This window comes from Amblyomma americanum, chromosome 2 (genome assembly GCF_052857255.1).
Source record: "Amblyomma americanum isolate KBUSLIRL-KWMA chromosome 2, ASM5285725v1, whole genome shotgun sequence".
NCBI classification, from domain to species: Eukaryota; Metazoa; Arthropoda; class Arachnida; order Ixodida; family Ixodidae; genus Amblyomma; species Amblyomma americanum.
In genome coordinates, this window is record NC_135498.1 from 48,369,008 (window position 1) to 48,387,240 (window position 18,233).

Genomic DNA, 18,233 nt, shown 5'->3' on the forward strand with positions numbered 1-18,233 from the left:
TGCATGCTGAAGCCACTTTATCAAGGCGTCTTCAACGTCCGGCTACGTAGGAAAACGAATCCTTGTCCGCTTCGTCGAATGCGTCTTCCCGTAGGCCTCGAGGATCTTCGTCTTATTTTTCAATATAGTCGAAAGGGTCGATAAAGGCACCTTGTGCTTTTCCGCCAACTGCGTTTTGGAGCTCGTCCATTTTTCAGCCTCCTCAATTAGGCACACTTTCTGGCAGAGAGTCAGAGTTCTGTACTTCGGCATTTTCTTAACACCAACACCGCGCACGTGGTCAAGAACTAGCAGAGCACAGTACTCGCCTGGTCGCGGCACCGAACAATAAAGAACAACGAGCAGTGCCTGCCACAAGCGAGACAAACAACAAAAACGGAAACGGAACCAGAAAATTTTCGACCTAGTGGCACCTGCTTGTTGCTTTGTCAACTAAAGCTAGCCCCCAAAACCGGTGCAGATCACTGAGGCACAACAAAGCACCGGAAACAGGAAGTTGATTTAAAGTGCCGCCTGGCTTCCACTCCGGCAACTATACTGGCCTCCGAGACTGGCACTATGGAAAAATCACGGAGGCCATGGCTTAAATTGACGTATTATCCGGATGAGGGCGCGCTGGCTGTTCAAATTATCCGGCAAAATTTGCATACAAACTGTTGGGACCGCCGAAAACCTTCGAATTACGCGGGATTTCGAATAAACAGAGTTCGAATTAACGAGGTTTTACTGTATTTCCCACTTCTGTGCATGAAAATGTGAGACAGACCATTGCAATGGTAGAGCAAGATAAGCAGGCTTGCCAACAGAACCAGCCATAGGACATCATTGTTTATAAAAGGATGGGCAGTTTGGTGCTTGTTTTATTAATGTAATTATTGCATAGCTGTGTTGGGTAGCTGCAAGAGTTTGCACGTATGGCTGTGGACTACCTGACAACTGGCCACATGCAGCCCTGCTTGTACTGTGATGGTAGAACTATGTCGGATAGATGGAACTTCGTATCTTGAGGCAAGGGAAAAAATAAACAGAGTGGGAAATGTCTGATTCGGGTAGAGTGTTGTGTTGCAAGCAAAACTGAGAGAAAAAAAAAAAAAAACATTGCTCATGACACACACATCGTCTTAAAGGCATAGCTCTTTTCATCAATGCCTTTGTCTAGACTTGTTGGTTCATTCTTGAATACATGTGTCTTGTATTAAAGGGACAAGGACTAATGAAGGAGTGCAAATAACATATGCGGTGTGCATGAGAGCCAGTCACACACTGCACATGTCTTTTCTGTTCCTTCACATGACCTTTCACATGTGATGTGTTCATGCACAGCTGTTTCTTTCCTTCCATCTTTTTTTTCCTTGACTGACGCACACTCATGCGGGAACTGTTTTTCCTTACGCAGAGTGTTGGACTCTTCATTGGCGCCACCTGCACAGACCTCCAGGTGTCCGTGACAGTGTCAGCCCTGTACTCCCTTTCCACAATGCTCTTTGGGGGCTACTATGCCTCATCGCTGCCCCACTGGCTACAGTGGCTACAGTACTTGTCTATGGTGCACTACGCCTTCCAGAACATGCACATAGTTGAGTTCAGCAATGGACCCGACGTGAGGTGAGTTGACGTGATTACAGCATAAGGTGGGATCCTGAATTGTCAGTTGTTAATAATTCAGGCTTAAAATGGCAATGCTTCAAGTGATTTGAACAAATTTCATAATTTTTGCCAGCCTTAGTGTGTTGATGATAATTTTATCTTAATGATGCAAGCGCAGCTTCGCCAGGGAGTGCCACGGTTATCATGTCTTGTCTGCAAGAGATGGGGTCAAAGGCCGATTTTCCCAAGCATTTCACGCTATAGAAGCTGAGCACGACCAAGGGAAAGCTTGTATCTACTCAAAAACCAGCGGATAGATGGCAGCACTGGGGGCTAAGTTCCGCTCCTCCCACATATGAGGCGGATGCTGAAACCACTAAGCCATTACTGTCATGTTTTCAATGCAGTTTGAAAAGTCAAATCATATTTACTCGTGTAACGGATGTGCTCGCATTATGAATGCATCTACTGTTCTTGTTGTCAAAATATAAATTTTTGTATTATATAACCCCCATACTGAATGCACTTTCCCAAATTTTAATAAATTTTTTGGTCACAAAGTGCATTAGTTATCTAAGTAAAGCCTTCGTGGTAGCTCTGTGGTTATTGTGCTCGACTACAGACACGAAATATGCGGGCTCGATCCCTGCTGCGGCGGTTGCATTTCGATGGAGGCGAAATGCTAGAGGCCCGTTTACTGTGCGATGTCAGTGCTCTCTTAAAGACAGCAGGGGATCAAAATTATCTGGAGCCTTCCACTGCGCCATCCCTCATAGCTTAAGTCACTTTGGGATGTTAAACCTCATAAGCCATAAGTGAGTTATATAAGTAAATTTATTCCAAACTCCTGATATCTTCAGATAATGTAGCACTAGACCATCACAACACTCCAGACAGGTGAGTTAAAACATCGCTAGTGAATTGAATGATTGCTCTACAGCTGCAGGTGTTGTAGTAGCTATGAAAAGGTGTCTTAACCATTGACCCAGTTAAATTTATACACATGACTTTAAGCACACCTCACTATTGACCTGTGTTGTACCCACTGCGGTGGCTTAGTGACTCTGGCTGCTGATCCCAAGGTCATGGGACTTGACCCCGTCTGCGACAGCCCCATTTAGATACAGGCTAAATGCAAAAATGGCTATGTTCTTTGCGATGTCACAGAACATTACCAGTTACCTCTGTTGTTTTGTGTACTGACTTGCAATTATATGTACAGTCGTAATTTGCATTGAATTCCGTGCAGAGGCACCAACCTCAAACCACAGCTTTGGCCTTATTATTGGCCCTTAGCACAGTTTTTTAAGACGTGCTTTTTGCGAGGAAACGAAGAAATATATAACAGGGATACTTGCTGGGCTAGTAAGAGAATGTTGCATTAAGAACAGAAGACTAAACTTCTAGGAAGGGACGAAGTAGGCACTTAACTTTAAAGCAAATTTTATTTCTTAGAAAGGTTATGTAATAAGAACAGTAAGTTATGTGCCACTTAAGAAGTGGCTTTACTGTAAAATTTCATACAATGTTAAGGTCGTATAATGCAATGTTATACTTTATATAACTTCATTTAAAATTTTTAAACTTCTAATATAAGGTTCACTTTTTAATAAATGTGCAGGTGAGTAGATAACATATTTATCAGTACATGACAGGGTGCAGAGTTTTGAGATTTTTTTGTGTTTTGGGAAGCATGAGGATATAGCACGGTTGTGAACAGTTCAGGCCTCAAGTGGGCAGAAAGAAAGATATGGTACGTGCACAGGTGAGCCACCTAGCCATGTTTTGAGAGGTGGAATAAGTCTTGAATAAGATGGCAAGGCATTTGGTTTTATTGGATGACAGGCACATGCATTAGTCCTTCCGTTGAAGGTTGTTTTCAACAGTAAATTTATTTGGCTGTGAGTATAGGACTCGTCCAGCTTGCGTTTATAATTTCATTTTGTTTAAGGCTTTTATATGTAGTGTGAAAACCAGGAAGCTAGAAGGACATGTCCTAGTGCATGACTAACATTGCACAGACATCTAATACCTTATTCACATGACTGTTTTGAATGGCTGGTCATTTCAACAACACAGAAAACCATTTTACATCCAGCAAATGTTCAGAGGATGTCTCTGCTTGTCCACACATCTTCCATTCAATGCCTAGTGGATGACCTTTTGCTTTGGAACGGATATCTACAGAATATGTATCACTAAATTAATTTCTACCGAGCTTTCTGCATAGGGATTGTGTCAGCAGATGTGCGAAACACACATACACATGGGAGATATTTGTGTGACCTTGTTTGCATCTTCTATAAAGGTGACGCAAAAAATTAAAGAACAATGTTATGTGCAGACTTCAGCTTATTACAAGGAAGATGCTTAGCTTTGGCGGGTGCCTGTGGTTTGACAGTGGATCGATGTGAATAGTATTAAACGTTTTTTTACGGCGACCAAGCCAAATGATCGAGCGTACGTGACACACCGGAACATAGAAACATTATGAACAAGAAAAGGCAACCCAGTATCAACACACTGAGTACACGTCCACATGTCTGTGACCCTAGACGAGCATGTATATACAGTAGAACCCTGCTGTATTAAACTCGGTTATAGTAAAAACTTGGATATAGTAAATTGAATCTGCAGTCCCATTTTGCCTTCCATGTACATTTTTTTCTGCTGTAGTAAAGACTTTTTTTTTCGAAGAAACGGCTTTAGTAAAGAGCGTCTGACCGTGGCGATGTTCTTCCCGCGGAATGATGACATATTGCGGCACGCGCGAAGTCTAGGATCGCGAGGTCGGTAGATACTGAATGCAATAAAATTAAGTGGCGCTTTTTGAGGTGGTTTGACCACCAAGCTCGAAAGCCGCGCGGAGAAGCCAAATGTTCTAAGACCTTGAAGTTGTGAGGCAAAACGCGTGGTGCGCATGGAAAAAGTAAAGCTGGCTATGAATGTAGAAAGAAGGCGGCGCGAGTCGCTAAGGATGGAAAACCAGTAAAAGTGCAGTGAGAACTAGAAAAAGGAAGAAAAGGGCGTGCGTTCGTAGCACGGCAGCGCAAAGCACAGGGAAGCGGCAACAAGAAGCGGAGGTGCGGTGGCACTGCGTAGGCAGTTTTGCTGCGCTTCACAGTGTCGCACGCGTTTCTTGACCGCTACCTCTTAAATGATGCTGAAGCCACGGAAGACGACGCCTTGATAATGCAAAGCTTTGGTTTTCATATAGAATCAAACTGGCATCACATTCGTAGCTGCCTTGTATTCGTCCAAATGCAGTACTTCCACAAGACATAAACCAAGTCGAAAACGTGATAACATGTGATAACTGAAAATAAATAATTATCACATAAAGAGACAATAACAGCAAGATATAAGATATTTCTAAGTGTGTTTATTATAAACCAGCACTTCGTGCTTAGTTAGCAGCCAGGCAGTAAAGTGAGAGCCATGCCATGACCTACAACTGATATAGTAAAGACCCTGATATAGTAAAGATTTTTGCTGGTCCGAGCTGCTTTACTATAGAGGGGTTACACAAGACCCTTCAGTTACAGGCAGTGTGCTTGCCGGCTGAGCGAATTTATTTTATTGACTCATGAACCTGTACAGGAGAAACAAGAAATCAAAGTGGGCACATCGTATTGGTATTATTTTTTATTAGAAAAACTATATTAGCTCACTCTGCAGTCTTCGCGCGACCATTTTAGGTAGCAGCGGGTGTGCTTCTCAAGACTGCACCTTTCTGAGGCCCATTCACATGGCTTCTTCGGTGCACATACTGGGGCACACATCATTTGCAAAGACGGGCCACATACATTTGAGCTCTGTCCTTGTAAATGGCACAGCAAGCCTGTCTAATTTGTGGCGTGTAATTGTGAATTTTAACAGAAAGTAACTTATTGCCATCTCAGTGATGTGCAAGAAATGACATTCTGATCATATCATATCATCACAAAATTCATGTCAACAGGGTGTCTCCTAAAAGATGATCTTTTACGAATGGTTGCACAAATGTTTCAAAGATGCCTAGAAATTATCATTGATTTCGGGGCCATTTGTGGGCATCCAATAAATATTTCTGGTTCCTTGGGAACAGTTGACTTGAGTGGCAGTTAAGTGGCAGTATATGCAGCTGTGAAAACTGCCAGTTCATTTAAACTGAGACTAATAGTTCCAGCCAGTCAATGGTCCTATCAAACCAACCAAGTTTGCAACATTTTGCGCTGTTTTATGTTATGAAATTGCTTAAAATAATGTCATCGTGGCTAATGGAGACTCAGGCTTGCATATTTTAGTAAATATATGCAGATAAGCATGCAAATACAAAATGCAGCTCCAAGAGAAGAAAACTCTGGTGAAAAGTAGAAGTGTTGTGAGGACCTAGTGGCTCCGAAAAAACCGTGGTTGAGTGTGGAAGCAAACATGCCTTTGCTGGATTGTCTTGGCTTTGTGCTATGTTCTGCTGTGGCTAATGCTAAATATGAAGCTGGTGCAGAAAATGCAATGTAGCAAAATAAAATGTGAAAAGAGTGTATAAAATAAGAACAACAAAATGGAAGCACATTTCTAATCCTAAATGGGCTACATGCAAGCAAAAAGGTGAACAGAGTTCTCTGGGGACTGTCATATAACTGCAATCCACTGCTGTTTATTTCACTTGCATTTGAAAAGTTGAATTATTGTTCAGTTTAAACAGAGTTGAAAATGCTCATATAACAGAAGCATAAAAATACACACCATGTAGGGTGCAAGCTTTCAAGATGCAACAGCTGTACAAGATGCAACAGCTGTACAAGATGCTCTTGTTATATTTAAGTGAAGTCAAACGTCATCTTTGCAGTGTATAGTGTTGGTCAATGGTTTCTTCAACGGTAGAAGTGGAGAAATGCAGTCCTTGGTCAGTCAGGCTGGGCCTCGCTCTGAGCGATGGCAGTGCGGCTAGGAAAATGCCCACCTTCTTCACAGCAGTTGAATTGGCATTGTTATGGTAATGAGATAATCTCTTCAGGTTAAGATTGAGGTAGTTAGTTCAACGTTGTATTGGACGTACGCTTCTCATTAGTGATGCAAAAGGACATGGCATGCTATGTGAGCTGTAATTCTGAAAATAGTGATGTTAATTCCGTGCTTCTTCAAGTTTTGTCATTCTCAGTGAGATGTTATATGCTTTGGTTAGGTTGCTGGAAATCATGTAGGCCTAGTTTTTATCACGACGACTGTACGACATTCTTGACTTGGTCCCGTCTTGTATGCTAGGACCTTGCTTTTACTTGAAGTTTACTTGGCGTCAATTCAGATTTCCACAGTTTGATGTGTGATGTGCAGTCACTGACAGTGGGAAATTTTGCAGCTTCTGAGTTCCTCTCACTTTTTGTCGAACAGGTGTCTGTCGCGAAACTCTCACTTCACGGCCTGCAACACGGGTGGGAGCGTCATTCCTGTCGAGGACATCATAGGTGACCATGGCATGCCGCTGCCCATATGGGCCAACACGTTGGTACTCATCAGCTTCCTCATCTTCTTCCGTGCACTGGGGTACCTTGTGCTGCGGTATGTCCACAAACCCAAATAGAACAGCCCCTGCATAGGACAATGCAAGGACAAAAACGCCACGCCGCGCCTCAGTGGCAGTGAAGTGGTGCCGTCTCTCTGCACACAAGGACCACAAGCGACGGACTTTATATTCATTGTGAAGCACAGAGAACTGTGAGTAGGCAGGGGTGATTAGAATTGCTGGTGTCTACAGCCCTGTCCCCTTGCCACTCAATGAGCACCGTGAAGCTGTGCCGACAGCCAAGAAGAAAGCTTCAGCGTGCTTTCCCAATGACCAACCACGCAGCTATCAAGGAGACTACTGGGGGAGAAGCTGCTATGCTGCCATCTTCTTACTACAAGAGCCTTCATGCCGAGATGCCTATATGCCCCTTGTGCACATTTTGAGCCAGCCTGTTACCGACATCGTCTGAATGTGTTCTGCAAAAATTGCTCGAAGTGAGGGGCCTGTGCAAAGATGATGATGGTGCACAACGTCCAACGTGCCAAAAATGACATTTCCAGAAGGAACTCGATCCCTGCATGGACATCCCCTTTGCGCATGCATGCACACACGTGCGGATGCCTGCACACATAGCGCACTGGAAAGAACGTAACAGTACGAAGAACACATGCTTGGGCAGACACGAAGCAGTGTTGATTTCAGTGGTGTGGATGCTGCAGCTTTTGCTGCGAGTGATTGGTGACAGCGTAGCGTGTGAGTGAGCGCGTGTGCAGTGTGCTCCATGGCATTGTGTGGCGAGCAGTGAGTGTACGAGGTGTGGTGCATCTTTTTGCGAGATGGCCGCCTGCGCAACGGGTGAATGAGATGCCCCGGTGTAGCACTTCCCGGGGACCAGAGCCTTTCACTTGCTCGTCCCAAGCTGACTCTCCTCCTCACGCTGCTACTACTGCCTACTGAAAAAAAAAAAAAAAAATTCCTCTCTGTCTTTTGACCGAGGAATGAACTTTTCCCACCTGCCTCACCCCCCCCCATTCTCTTCCTTCTTTTAATTTCCTTCCTTCCTCTAATTTCCCTCCTCATGGCAGAAACAAAAACCACTCGTTTTGTTTCCGCACGCTGTGGTATGGATCTCACGACGGCAAACGCCATGGCGCTAGCAGTGACATACCAAAGAAAAATGTGTAGTAGCAGATGTGCAAGTAACCCCTTCTCACCCTCATTCTCCTCCTTTCCCGCTCGAGAGATGGCGAGATTGTTGAGAGAGGAAGAAAACGCCAGCAAGTACTGCCAAAGCCTGCTGCTTGCTACTGTGGAAAAAAACAAACAAGCTGAGAAGTGCAGGAAGAAAATGTGACGAAAAAAAGTTGCACATTGTATAATAGTAATATCGCCTCGCATTTAGCGGGACAGTAGAGTGAGGCACCAAGCGAGGAGTCTTCTCTTCCCTCTTTGTGTTTGCCGCACTCTGCCCAGATGACACACAAATACTCTTGTTATTTTTGTAAGGCTGCTCTTTCTGACACTGCTGGAAGGACGCATATGTGAATGCTCTGTCTGTGTCTGCTAGATGTGGGAGGGGGGCACTTGAAGATATATCTTTTTTTTTTCTTTCACACACTTTGAACACACTGCTTGTAACTACTGTTAATTACTGTCGGACGCCCCTCTGCTGCCTTGCATCTGGATGATGTGTGTTTCTGTGACACCTGCTTGTTTGTGCTATCTACTACTGCCCAACTGTGCTCTTGAATGCCTTTTCATTGTTATTCAGAAGCATCTTTCCTGTTGGCTGAATATTCGCCAGGTGCAGGTCACTTGTAATGCTTCTAAAACCTAGAATTAGTGCTGCTGACTGGCACTGTTTTTTATAGCAAGAAGTGTATAGTTTTCTTGCATGGTTAAAGTTTCTGAAGTAACAACCTTTGGTTCGAACTTTGTTCAGCATTCTAGAGGGCCTGCACTCTGGGAACAGCCGGCGAGAGATGTTCTCTTGAATTTTCATCATGCTCTGGTTTGTACAAAACTCAAAGCAGGCTTTAAGCCTTGAAATTTGCAACTGGAAAATGCTGGATATAACCTTTTTGGTATATTCAAGGACTGGACTGATGCATAATTTTTGCAAGTCTTCATTCCATGGTATCTGTGTCCAGCTTTTAGGTTGTGCTTCTAATGCTTTTGCATATTGGTTTTCTCACTGTCTTGAGACTGACTCTGCAGATTCGTGCAATTGGCCTTTGTTGTATATGGTTGTTATCTCAGAGTGACGTTGTGCTGACAGCTAGTGCTCAAGGGCCTGCAAGTGGCCGAGAGAGACAGAGATGGTGGGAAATGCGTAGAAATAGTTTTTTTTCCTCATCTTTTGCTTATGAGTATATCAAATGTTATTGTAAGAGCTAGTTAATATATTCATATGAACAAACTTGTTCGTTGATTCCAGTCTTTTTGGAGAGCTCTCGAGCAACTTGCATTCTTGAGGCTGGCAGGCAGTGGAATGAAAACCAAGCTCGCCGAAGACAATGAGCGAGCGAGCTACTCCCATATTTGTTGTTGTTTTGACTGCGGGGGAAGCTTTGTGCCACGCCGATTGTTGCAACGACGGGCTGCATCCTCTTTGCTGCTGAAATTCTTTCTTTCGTGCTGTGATTCTCAGAGTTTACCTTTTAAAGGAATGGAACAAATTTTTCTGCCTCTGCACTTGCTGATCCCTGCCATCTATTGGACCGAACCATCGGCTTTGCCTCTTTTGTGTTCAGTGCAGGCGCACGCTGTTGCCACAGTCAAAAGCAGCTTTTTTTTTTCTGTCCTGGGCATTATTGTGAAATTAATGAAAGAAAAAGATGCAAAAGCTGGCAGTGCTCAGCCCAGTTGCCTTGTGTCGATAGTGTAGGGCTTTATCTTCTGGGGCTATGTTCTTGTGTGAACTTTTGAACTCAATGTGGCCCTCCACTTCAGGCACTGTTATTCCCCTTCCCTTCCTTCCTTGTCGCATCTTCCCCTCCCTCTCCCCTCCTTGTACTGAAGTCTAACTTCGGCTCCTTGTGGAGTAATGAATTGCATAACCACAATTTAATAATAAATTATTTTGGAGTTACCCCCCTTTTATAAGTTGTATTTAGGTTCTCTTTGAAATACTTTTCTCTGAACCCCTCTCCCATACCATGTACCCCTGCCTCGCTGCCTGCACCTTCTCATCTGCATTTTTTTTAACCTTCATGAGTCAGTATTTCCTCTCTTGACCAAGTGTTTGTAAATATTTTCACAATTATTAATGTCCTTACGAATTAAATGTTTCATCTATTTTATTATGCATGGGTTGTCTTCAGAGTCAGTTGATCTGCTTGCCTGTCTTCAAGTCTGAGGGATTGTGATTTGATTCTTAGTGCTGGCACAGATGGCGTCTCAGAATTGGATCACTGGCAATGCCTGACGTTATTGGGCTTGGTCACTTATACCTTGTCCATCAATGTTGCTGTTATCGAGCTTTACGAAGGCAATAGCAGCATCACCTCAAGGAACTCTTTTAAGCAACTCAGCAAAAATGGGGAGTTTTATTACTTGAAATATTTTCTTAGCCAGAAATGGGCTTTTCAGTGTTTTCTTGATTAACGGTTGTAACAGTGCCATGTGTGGCCCACATATTCAAAGGCACATTGCTGATGTATACAGCAGCTGAATCAATGCACTTATGGATGCCTTGGCCGCAACCACATCTGTCTTCCACAATGTTCTGGTCAGTAGAACCACATTAGCTAGGTGTTTCGTTGCCAGCTACTTGTTAATGGTCATTGGGCGTTGTTAGAAATGAGGGGTCCTTGAGTGAGCCGACTCTTTCAGCGCCACAGGTCCCTTTTACGAATGTGACGTTGTCGGACTTGGTTATGAAGGAAACTGTACAAGGGGTTTATTTACATTATTTACAAGATTTAGGAACCCATTGGAGGGTGATGGGGGAAGGTCGGAGGATCTGAGGATGATCGAAGATTCCCTCCTCGCGGCACTCGTCGTCCCGTTTTAAAAGGGTCCGGTCCCTAGGATTCCCCACGTTCGAAGAGGTCTTCGCCAGGTTGGGCGCGGCCTAACTTGCGCTGTCGTACACACACACACACACACCATATCACATAGGGACACGCCCCCGTCACATGTCTCGCCGGAGAGAGAGGGTGCCGCTGGACCATCGCCCCCCCAGAGAGCGCGTTGTCTTCGCGTCCGAACGAGAGTTCTCACGCTGTCAAGCCGGACACGTCTTCCGGGAAGTCCAAATGGGCGAGGCGCCGGTGAGCCGGCACAGTGAATGTGTGAGCCGCCCCCCCACCCCCGGGTTGGCAGTCGCTAACTGGCTCCGTACCGCACGGGTTGATCTTCCGGGAACAATGTTGTTTACAAACGGCGGCAGATTCCTCCGTCTGGATTCCAATAACCCAAGCGGGGACAGGCCGTGGGAACGAAGATGCCTATCGCCGTGCAGGGACCTCGGCTGCAGGTGTCCCGGGCCGACTACGCAACTAAACCAGACGGGCTGTCACCAGAATCTTTACAGCGTGTGGTTAGCAATGTTTTCCCTACGGCCTGTTAAAAACCAAGCGAGCTTTCAGTTCAGAACATTGCAGTCCTCAATTCTCTTGTTGCCAAGCGTCTGCTGTCTCAAGTTTATGAAACACGACTTTGGTGAAGAAACTTAATTTCCTAGCATCCAGGGTGCATTGCTTGAAATTTAATGGTGCACTGTGTAATCTGCATGCTCAGCCATAGGCTACATATATTTATTTCATGCCATATGCTGCACAAAGACTGCAGAGAAATTAAGTTATGCGAATATTGCTGTCTGGGAATTTCTACTACGAGTGTACATTAATTTCAGTGATTGCACAAAATGCTTGATTACACAAAATTTTTTCATACCTGCAGTACCATCAAGGGGCTGTTGAAGGTTGCACATTCCAGCTGGCCACATAATGAAAAGAGAATTAAGGGACAAAATTTTATGGACTCCTAGTGCTATCCGGAAAAAAGAAAGCGCGTATACAGTTATCACAGTGCGAGAATGTGGATGAGTTGGAAATAACCTTAAGGACTGTGTTAGCTAGTGACAATCCTTGATGTCTTATACATTTGGCAATAAAACACTAGAAAATGAAATCTTAAGCTGAGTGACACTGCACTTCATGATTGTTCCAGCTGTGATCACTATGACAAAATACTAAAGTGAGAAATGACAAGCACTATTCTTTTGGCATCTCAACCTTATTTTTAAATACAGGGTGTTTCGCCTAAGACTTTACAAAATTTAAAAAAATAGGCTTTTTGAATTAGAAGAGCGCTTTTTCTGGCGTAGCAGTGTCAGCGGTCATCAGAATACACTTAAGACTAGCTAACTAGCAGGGTGGTTAACTAATACTGGATACTAGTTAACTTTTTAAATATTACTGTTAGTCTCTTCAATTATTGAGGGGCGTGTAGCCCACCTTGAGTAATATCCATATCAGTTTCTAGAATTTCAAAAACGCGGCTACCCTCTGTGCTGTGGCCAAACAAAGTTTCACTATTTCGACGAGTTACCTGCACTGGAGAGGTTGCTTTGACTGCTATCTTCTCGAAAGCGCATGTATTTTGGTGCGATATAGCCAAAATTTGTTGGACCACAGCGCCGAGGGTAGGCTATTCACGTTCTTGAAACTCTAAAAACTGATATTGATATTACATGCCGTGTGCTTCACATGTCTCTGTAATTAAAGAACCTTGACCCAATGCGGTGGGTCAGTAGTTAAAGCACTCGTCTACTGAGCCGGACTACCCAGGTTCAAACCCGACCGCGGCACCCGCGTTTGGCGTTTCGATGGAGGCGAAACGCAAAAGACGCCCATGTGCTGTGGGATGTCAGTGCACTGAGTGCACGTTAAAGATTCCCAGGAAGTGGAATTATACTGGAGACCTCCACTACCGCACCTTTTTCTTCCTTTCTTCTTTCAATCCCTCCTTTATCCTTTTCCTTACTGTGCCCTTCCCGTGTCCACCGAGATATGTGAGACAGTTACTGGGTCATTCATTTCCTTTCCTCAAAAACCAATTTTCAAAAACCTGTTTTCAGTTAAGGAACCTAACTGTAATAGTTACGAAGTTAACTATTCAATATTAGTTAACCAGCCTGCTAGTTAGCACGTCTTAGCTGTATTCTGATGTACTGCACTGTTGAATGACCGAAAAAAGCGCTTTTCTAAGTCCAAAACCCTATTTTTAAAAATTGTGTTAAGCCTTATTTAAACACCCTGCATATGTGCCACAGCATTCATAATCTGCCTGGAAGTTGTCATTTGCTTATTTACTCCCAAGCCTATCCAGGCGAATTTTCATCGCTGTTATATTTTGTCCGGAGTACTTAATCGCAAATCAGGCAGCCATATTATGCGTGCAATAACCAATAAGGCAGAGCCCACAAATTTTGCTTGTGAGCTGAGGCTGTTGTACCATGCCAGCTTGCTTCTGCACAGGTCTTATGATAAAACGTATAAAAGCTCTTCTACTCTTACTGGTGCTTTGTTAATATTGCCAAGTATTAAGCTGAAGTCACTTTTTGCATTTGAAAAATGTGCACAATCTGGCAATTCTAAAGCCCTTAGTGTCAAGACCTGCCGATCATGATGAAATTTCCGCATCACCCGTGTCGGCAACGGGTCTGTCGGCTGAAGCAGGTACAAATGCAGGAGAAATTTGCTTCAGTACGTTGGTTTAGAATTGTCAGTTCTGGAAACTTTCAGGCTGAGCACGCGAGTGCGAACGGTTAATATCCTCCAACAGGTGAGTTAGCTTCCCCGCAGTAGAGCAATGGTTGCGGAGAAAGCAGCTTGGAAGGGGCAGGGTGCAGAGGCTGAAAAAATGGGTGCGTCTAGGAACTGTCTCGGAAGGTTCGAATAAGGTTCGGGAAAAAAAGAGGAATAGTATTCCTGACTCTGGAGCCTGAATACCCTACTAACGTCTCTAGCGCCACCTACGAGCGTGCTAAAAATTGGAGGAGGGGGGACGCAGATTCCAAAATTCCCATTTCGTCTCGCCGAAACTGCAGCCGTGGCACCACAAATGCAATAAAAGCGAAACGGGGAAAGAACTGGTGCTGGTTGGTTGCTCACATTTGCAACGCGGCATATACTCGTTACGCAAAAAAAGATTAAGAACTCAGATTAATCTCGTCATTCGATCATTCCTAGATTTTCGTCTTCGTTTCATATTTTTCATTTCTTTTAGTAGTCTGCGGCGTTATTAGCTAAATATAAACATTCAAACGAGGTTTAAAGAAGCGCTTTCGTTCGTTGAGCTATCCGGAAATAAATGGGAGCTTGCCTGTGGACTTCAGGCTCGTAGGCGGCAAACAAACCAAGAACTACGGCTTGTTCGTTTTAGTTTTTTCCCTACTGTAGGAAAAATGGGCGTATTTTGTGGTGTTTCGCTAAAGAATTTCGCCCAAGAAGTATGAGGTTTAACAATTAATGCAGTGCACAAATATGAAGCCAATTAACCACACTTTTTAATAATACGAGCTTCGTAAAAATTTTAAAACAACTCTGAACGCAGAAAATGTCGGCCTATGCAATAGCAAATATTTGAAAAAAAAAAAGAACGTGTAGCTTTTACGGTTTTTCGGCTAGAGAACAGTGGCTTTAGGCCCTATAGTTTGGCACGCCAATGGGCGAGACAGTCGGAAGAACCCTTCGTCGCGCAGGCGGTATCAAATCCTGCCGAAATGATGTGGAAACGCTACAATTGAGAAGCAGTATCGGTAACGTCAACAGCCTTTTCAAAACGGCCGCTGAGTCCAGCAAAACAGGCCCATATAAGAAAATAAAGGAGGCGCTGCGACTGATGTTCAAGTAAATCATTCAGTCCGATGATGAGACAGCATGCTCAGAGTCATTGCTACCTACGGGCCGCTGTTTTCATAAACGGCTCAAAAATCACTTCCACGCGAAAAGAAGACGAACCAAAGTGAAAATTTCAGCGTAGCTTTCTAGGTTCAGTGCCTGTGACGCAGCATGTGCAATAACGGCACGGAAGCGTTTGAAATTGGCTTTCGCATCCATCATTAGCGGGCTAACGATGGTCAATGGGTGCGGCAGGGAAAGAGCTAAAAAAATTCTCTCATACGGTCAATGACGCCGGCTGCTCTCGGGAGATGATGCAGTAGCTATCGCCCGCCAGTCACTATCTAACACTTAATTAGCAGATCTGAAGTGTGCACAGATTTTCTTTCAGCCTTTGCAGAGCACTTCATGTCACGTCTGTTGACAAAATTACTTTTGGTACGGAAGTCTTTGATTTGCTAAATTCAACAAAAAAACTACCCGTATGTTAGTAAACAATTAAATAAGCGCGCCTAAGCGTTGTATAACAAGAAGCCGCCATTCCCTGCAAGCCTTAAGCGCCGAGCATAGTGTCAGCTAGCGAAATCCGGAGTGAACCAAGAGCCAAGGTTGCCCTTTACGGACCCGAAGGAAGGATTACTGGGTCAATGCGAGATAAAAACTCTCATGCTTAATTTCTCCGCCTCGCTGGGAGAAGCAGCCGCGATCTTTGAGCCTAACCTAACTTTAGTATAGCCTGCCGCGCCATGAGTGGGCCTACTGCATCGCCCACACGTATCATCACCATGTTCACCATACAACGTAGTAGTAGTAGTAGTAGTAGTAGTAGTAGTAGTAAAGACTTTTATTCGACCATAATTTATAGGCCGAGCATGTCGACCGCCTGGGCGACCAGAAGCCGCTGTTCTTCTTCCCCTTCAGCGCCAAGCCAGTCGAGCCAGGTGGTGATGGATAGAAAGGGTGGGGGGAAGGAACCCGACTGCTGAGCAGCCGGGCAATAGAAGAGGCAATGGGCCAGGTCCGCATAGATGCAGGGGCAGTTGGGACAGGAAGGGTCCGATCGATAGCGATAGAGGAAGAGGCGGGACGGGGTGATAACTGCATTCATCTGAATGTGCCGAAGAAGGCGAGACTCCGGCACCGTGAGTGATGGATGAGGAGGAGGGTAAAGGCGTTTGTCGAGGCGGAGCTCAAGGTAGACGTAAAGATAATGTAAACTATAGTAAAGCCACTGCCGCTCGATAGGAGCGCCGTGTTAAACCGGACTGATTGGCCATTTGGTACACGAATATAGCGGTTCAAATAACCAGCGGTAAAATAAAAAGAAAATTGAACCTCGGGATGAGGGATGCACACGCCATTAGGGCGCGTGTCACCAGAATCCGTCGTCCATGGCCATTCTTTACCCAGCGGCTTCAATATAGTCAATCACAATGGACACTTTCTAGACAGCGGGGATTCACTCTGTGGCTAACCTGGCTGCGGATCTCATTCTGATTATTCAGCGACTGAAAGTGGAAATTCCCAATTAAGGCATTATAGGACGGCGCTTTGCACCGAAAATGGTAGAAACAAGGGTGGCAGGTTAACCAGAAGGAGGTGTGCTATACCCTGCACTGGGATAAATTGAAGGGTATAGAAGGGAACAAGAAAACACAGCTGAGATCAAAATGAAGTGTGAGGTAAGGAATTAAGAAATTCGCGAAAGTCACAGTCTTTATAGTCGCGCAGGCAAGGCCCCGAAGAAAGCCCCTGTAAGACTGGCCAGCAGTGCGCGGACGTTTCTTATCCACCATTTCTGGAAGAAGATGATTATTGGTTTTTGGGGAAAGGAAATGGCGCAGTATCAGTGTCACATCTCGGCTGACACCTGAACCGCGCCGTAAGGGAAGGGATAAAGGAGGGAGTAAAAGAAGAAAGGAAGAGAAAGGTGCCGTAGTGGAGGGCTCCGGAATAATTTCGACCACCAAAGAATATTTAACATGCACTTAAAAGGCAATTCTGGACAAAAGCATTTTTGATCGGGGAAAAAATTATGAACCCAATTTTTCATATATTGTAAGATTTCACTATAACAAACATATCCGCAGATCTCCCGTCGACAGGCTTACATTTTTTTTGCTATCGTCAAATGCGTTCCCCACTGGTTTTCTATGGCAATCTTTACTGCTCGATGCCAGCGATGGAAAAACTATAAACGAAAGATTTTGCCAAACTTCGGAAGAATGAACCATTACTTTCAATAGCTCCATAACAGTACCTTACAATTTTTCAATATTCAAAATTTTTGGCCGATGATGTTGGACACGTCAGGCAACGCGCACAACGTTGGCTCACACCCAACATGCGCGGGCAACGCGCTGCGCTGACTGCTAGCACCGGCGAAGGTCGAGGTCGCGCGAGGCGGGCAGGTGCGTTTCGGGGGAGAAGAAAAAAAGGTTCGAGCCCGCGCGCTTTGCGCAAGCTTCGCTCCCCGTGGGCTCCGCGGACGACGCTAATCCACGCCGCCGCTCCCAGGATTTCTTCGTCGCCGTTCGTTCGTTCCTTCAGTACACGTTTTATTTCCTTACGTTTGCATCATTCTACTCTTTCTTTCTTTTTTCCCTTTAGTTGTCGTCGCAGGGCTGCGCAGCGGAGTCGGGCATTTTCAGAGCGCGTGCACGTATTACATGCGCCTATGCTCAGGAATTCGGAAATAGATTCTGGCGAAGAAGAAAAAAGAAAGAAAAAGCTAGCTGCGAGACCGCACACGAGAGGGAGCCAAACACAAGGCAAAAAAAAAAAAGGTATGAAGAATGGCAGAAGAGGAGAAACGAAGAAGGCGAAGAACACTTATTAAGAAAGGACGAGCAAGACGTTGGCAGGTGGAAGCGAAATCAGGTCGGGGCGTTGCCGGTGCCTGACAGGCTTTGTCAGCCAGCGCGCGTGTCGTAGTTTGTTCGTGGAACTGTGTGCCGTTATTTGAGTGCAGAGGCGGAGCACGGAGCGCCCTTGGGGCCGTTTGATCGTTTTTCTTTCCAAAGGTTAAAGGGGGCCCCAAACCACGCGCGCACTTTTCTTGTTATCCGAGGCTTGCCTTGTTTTCTCGGGCTTTGCTGCAGCTGCTTGCTGGAAGGCGTAGTACCGCAGCATAGGACCGCGTGCAGGTATGACCAGGTAAGGTACGTGCACCGCTCTCTGCTCCTGGTAAAGGGACCGTAAATCGCCGTCCTTTTATTATTAGTTTGTTTGACACGTGGAGTATTGCCAAAAGCTGTGACAAAGAACTGCATGATGGACTCTCGCTGATTTGAGCTCGTTTACTCGGA

At 44.9% G+C, this 18,233-nt stretch overlaps 1 protein-coding gene across 5 annotated transcripts in view; it reads left to right on the forward strand.

Annotated features, from left to right (window-relative positions):
* E23 (ABC transporter G family member E23) overlaps positions 1 to 10,384 on the forward strand; it is a 213,265-nt gene extending 202,881 nt beyond the window's left edge. For 4 of the 5 annotated variants that reach the window (XM_077654247.1, XM_077654245.1, XM_077654246.1 and 1 more), the window contains exons 14-15: positions 1,397 to 1,605; positions 6,961 to 8,031. In XM_077654247.1, the coding sequence (XP_077510373.1) occupies positions 1,397 to 1,605; positions 6,961 to 7,150 (399 nt within the window). In that variant the 3' untranslated portion in view covers positions 7,151 to 8,031. Of the gene's footprint in view, positions 1 to 1,396; positions 1,606 to 6,960 lie in introns of all 5 variants that reach the window. The other variant, XM_077654244.1, reaches the window with a different exon arrangement.
* The last annotated feature ends 7,849 nt before the right edge of the window (positions 10,385 to 18,233 follow it).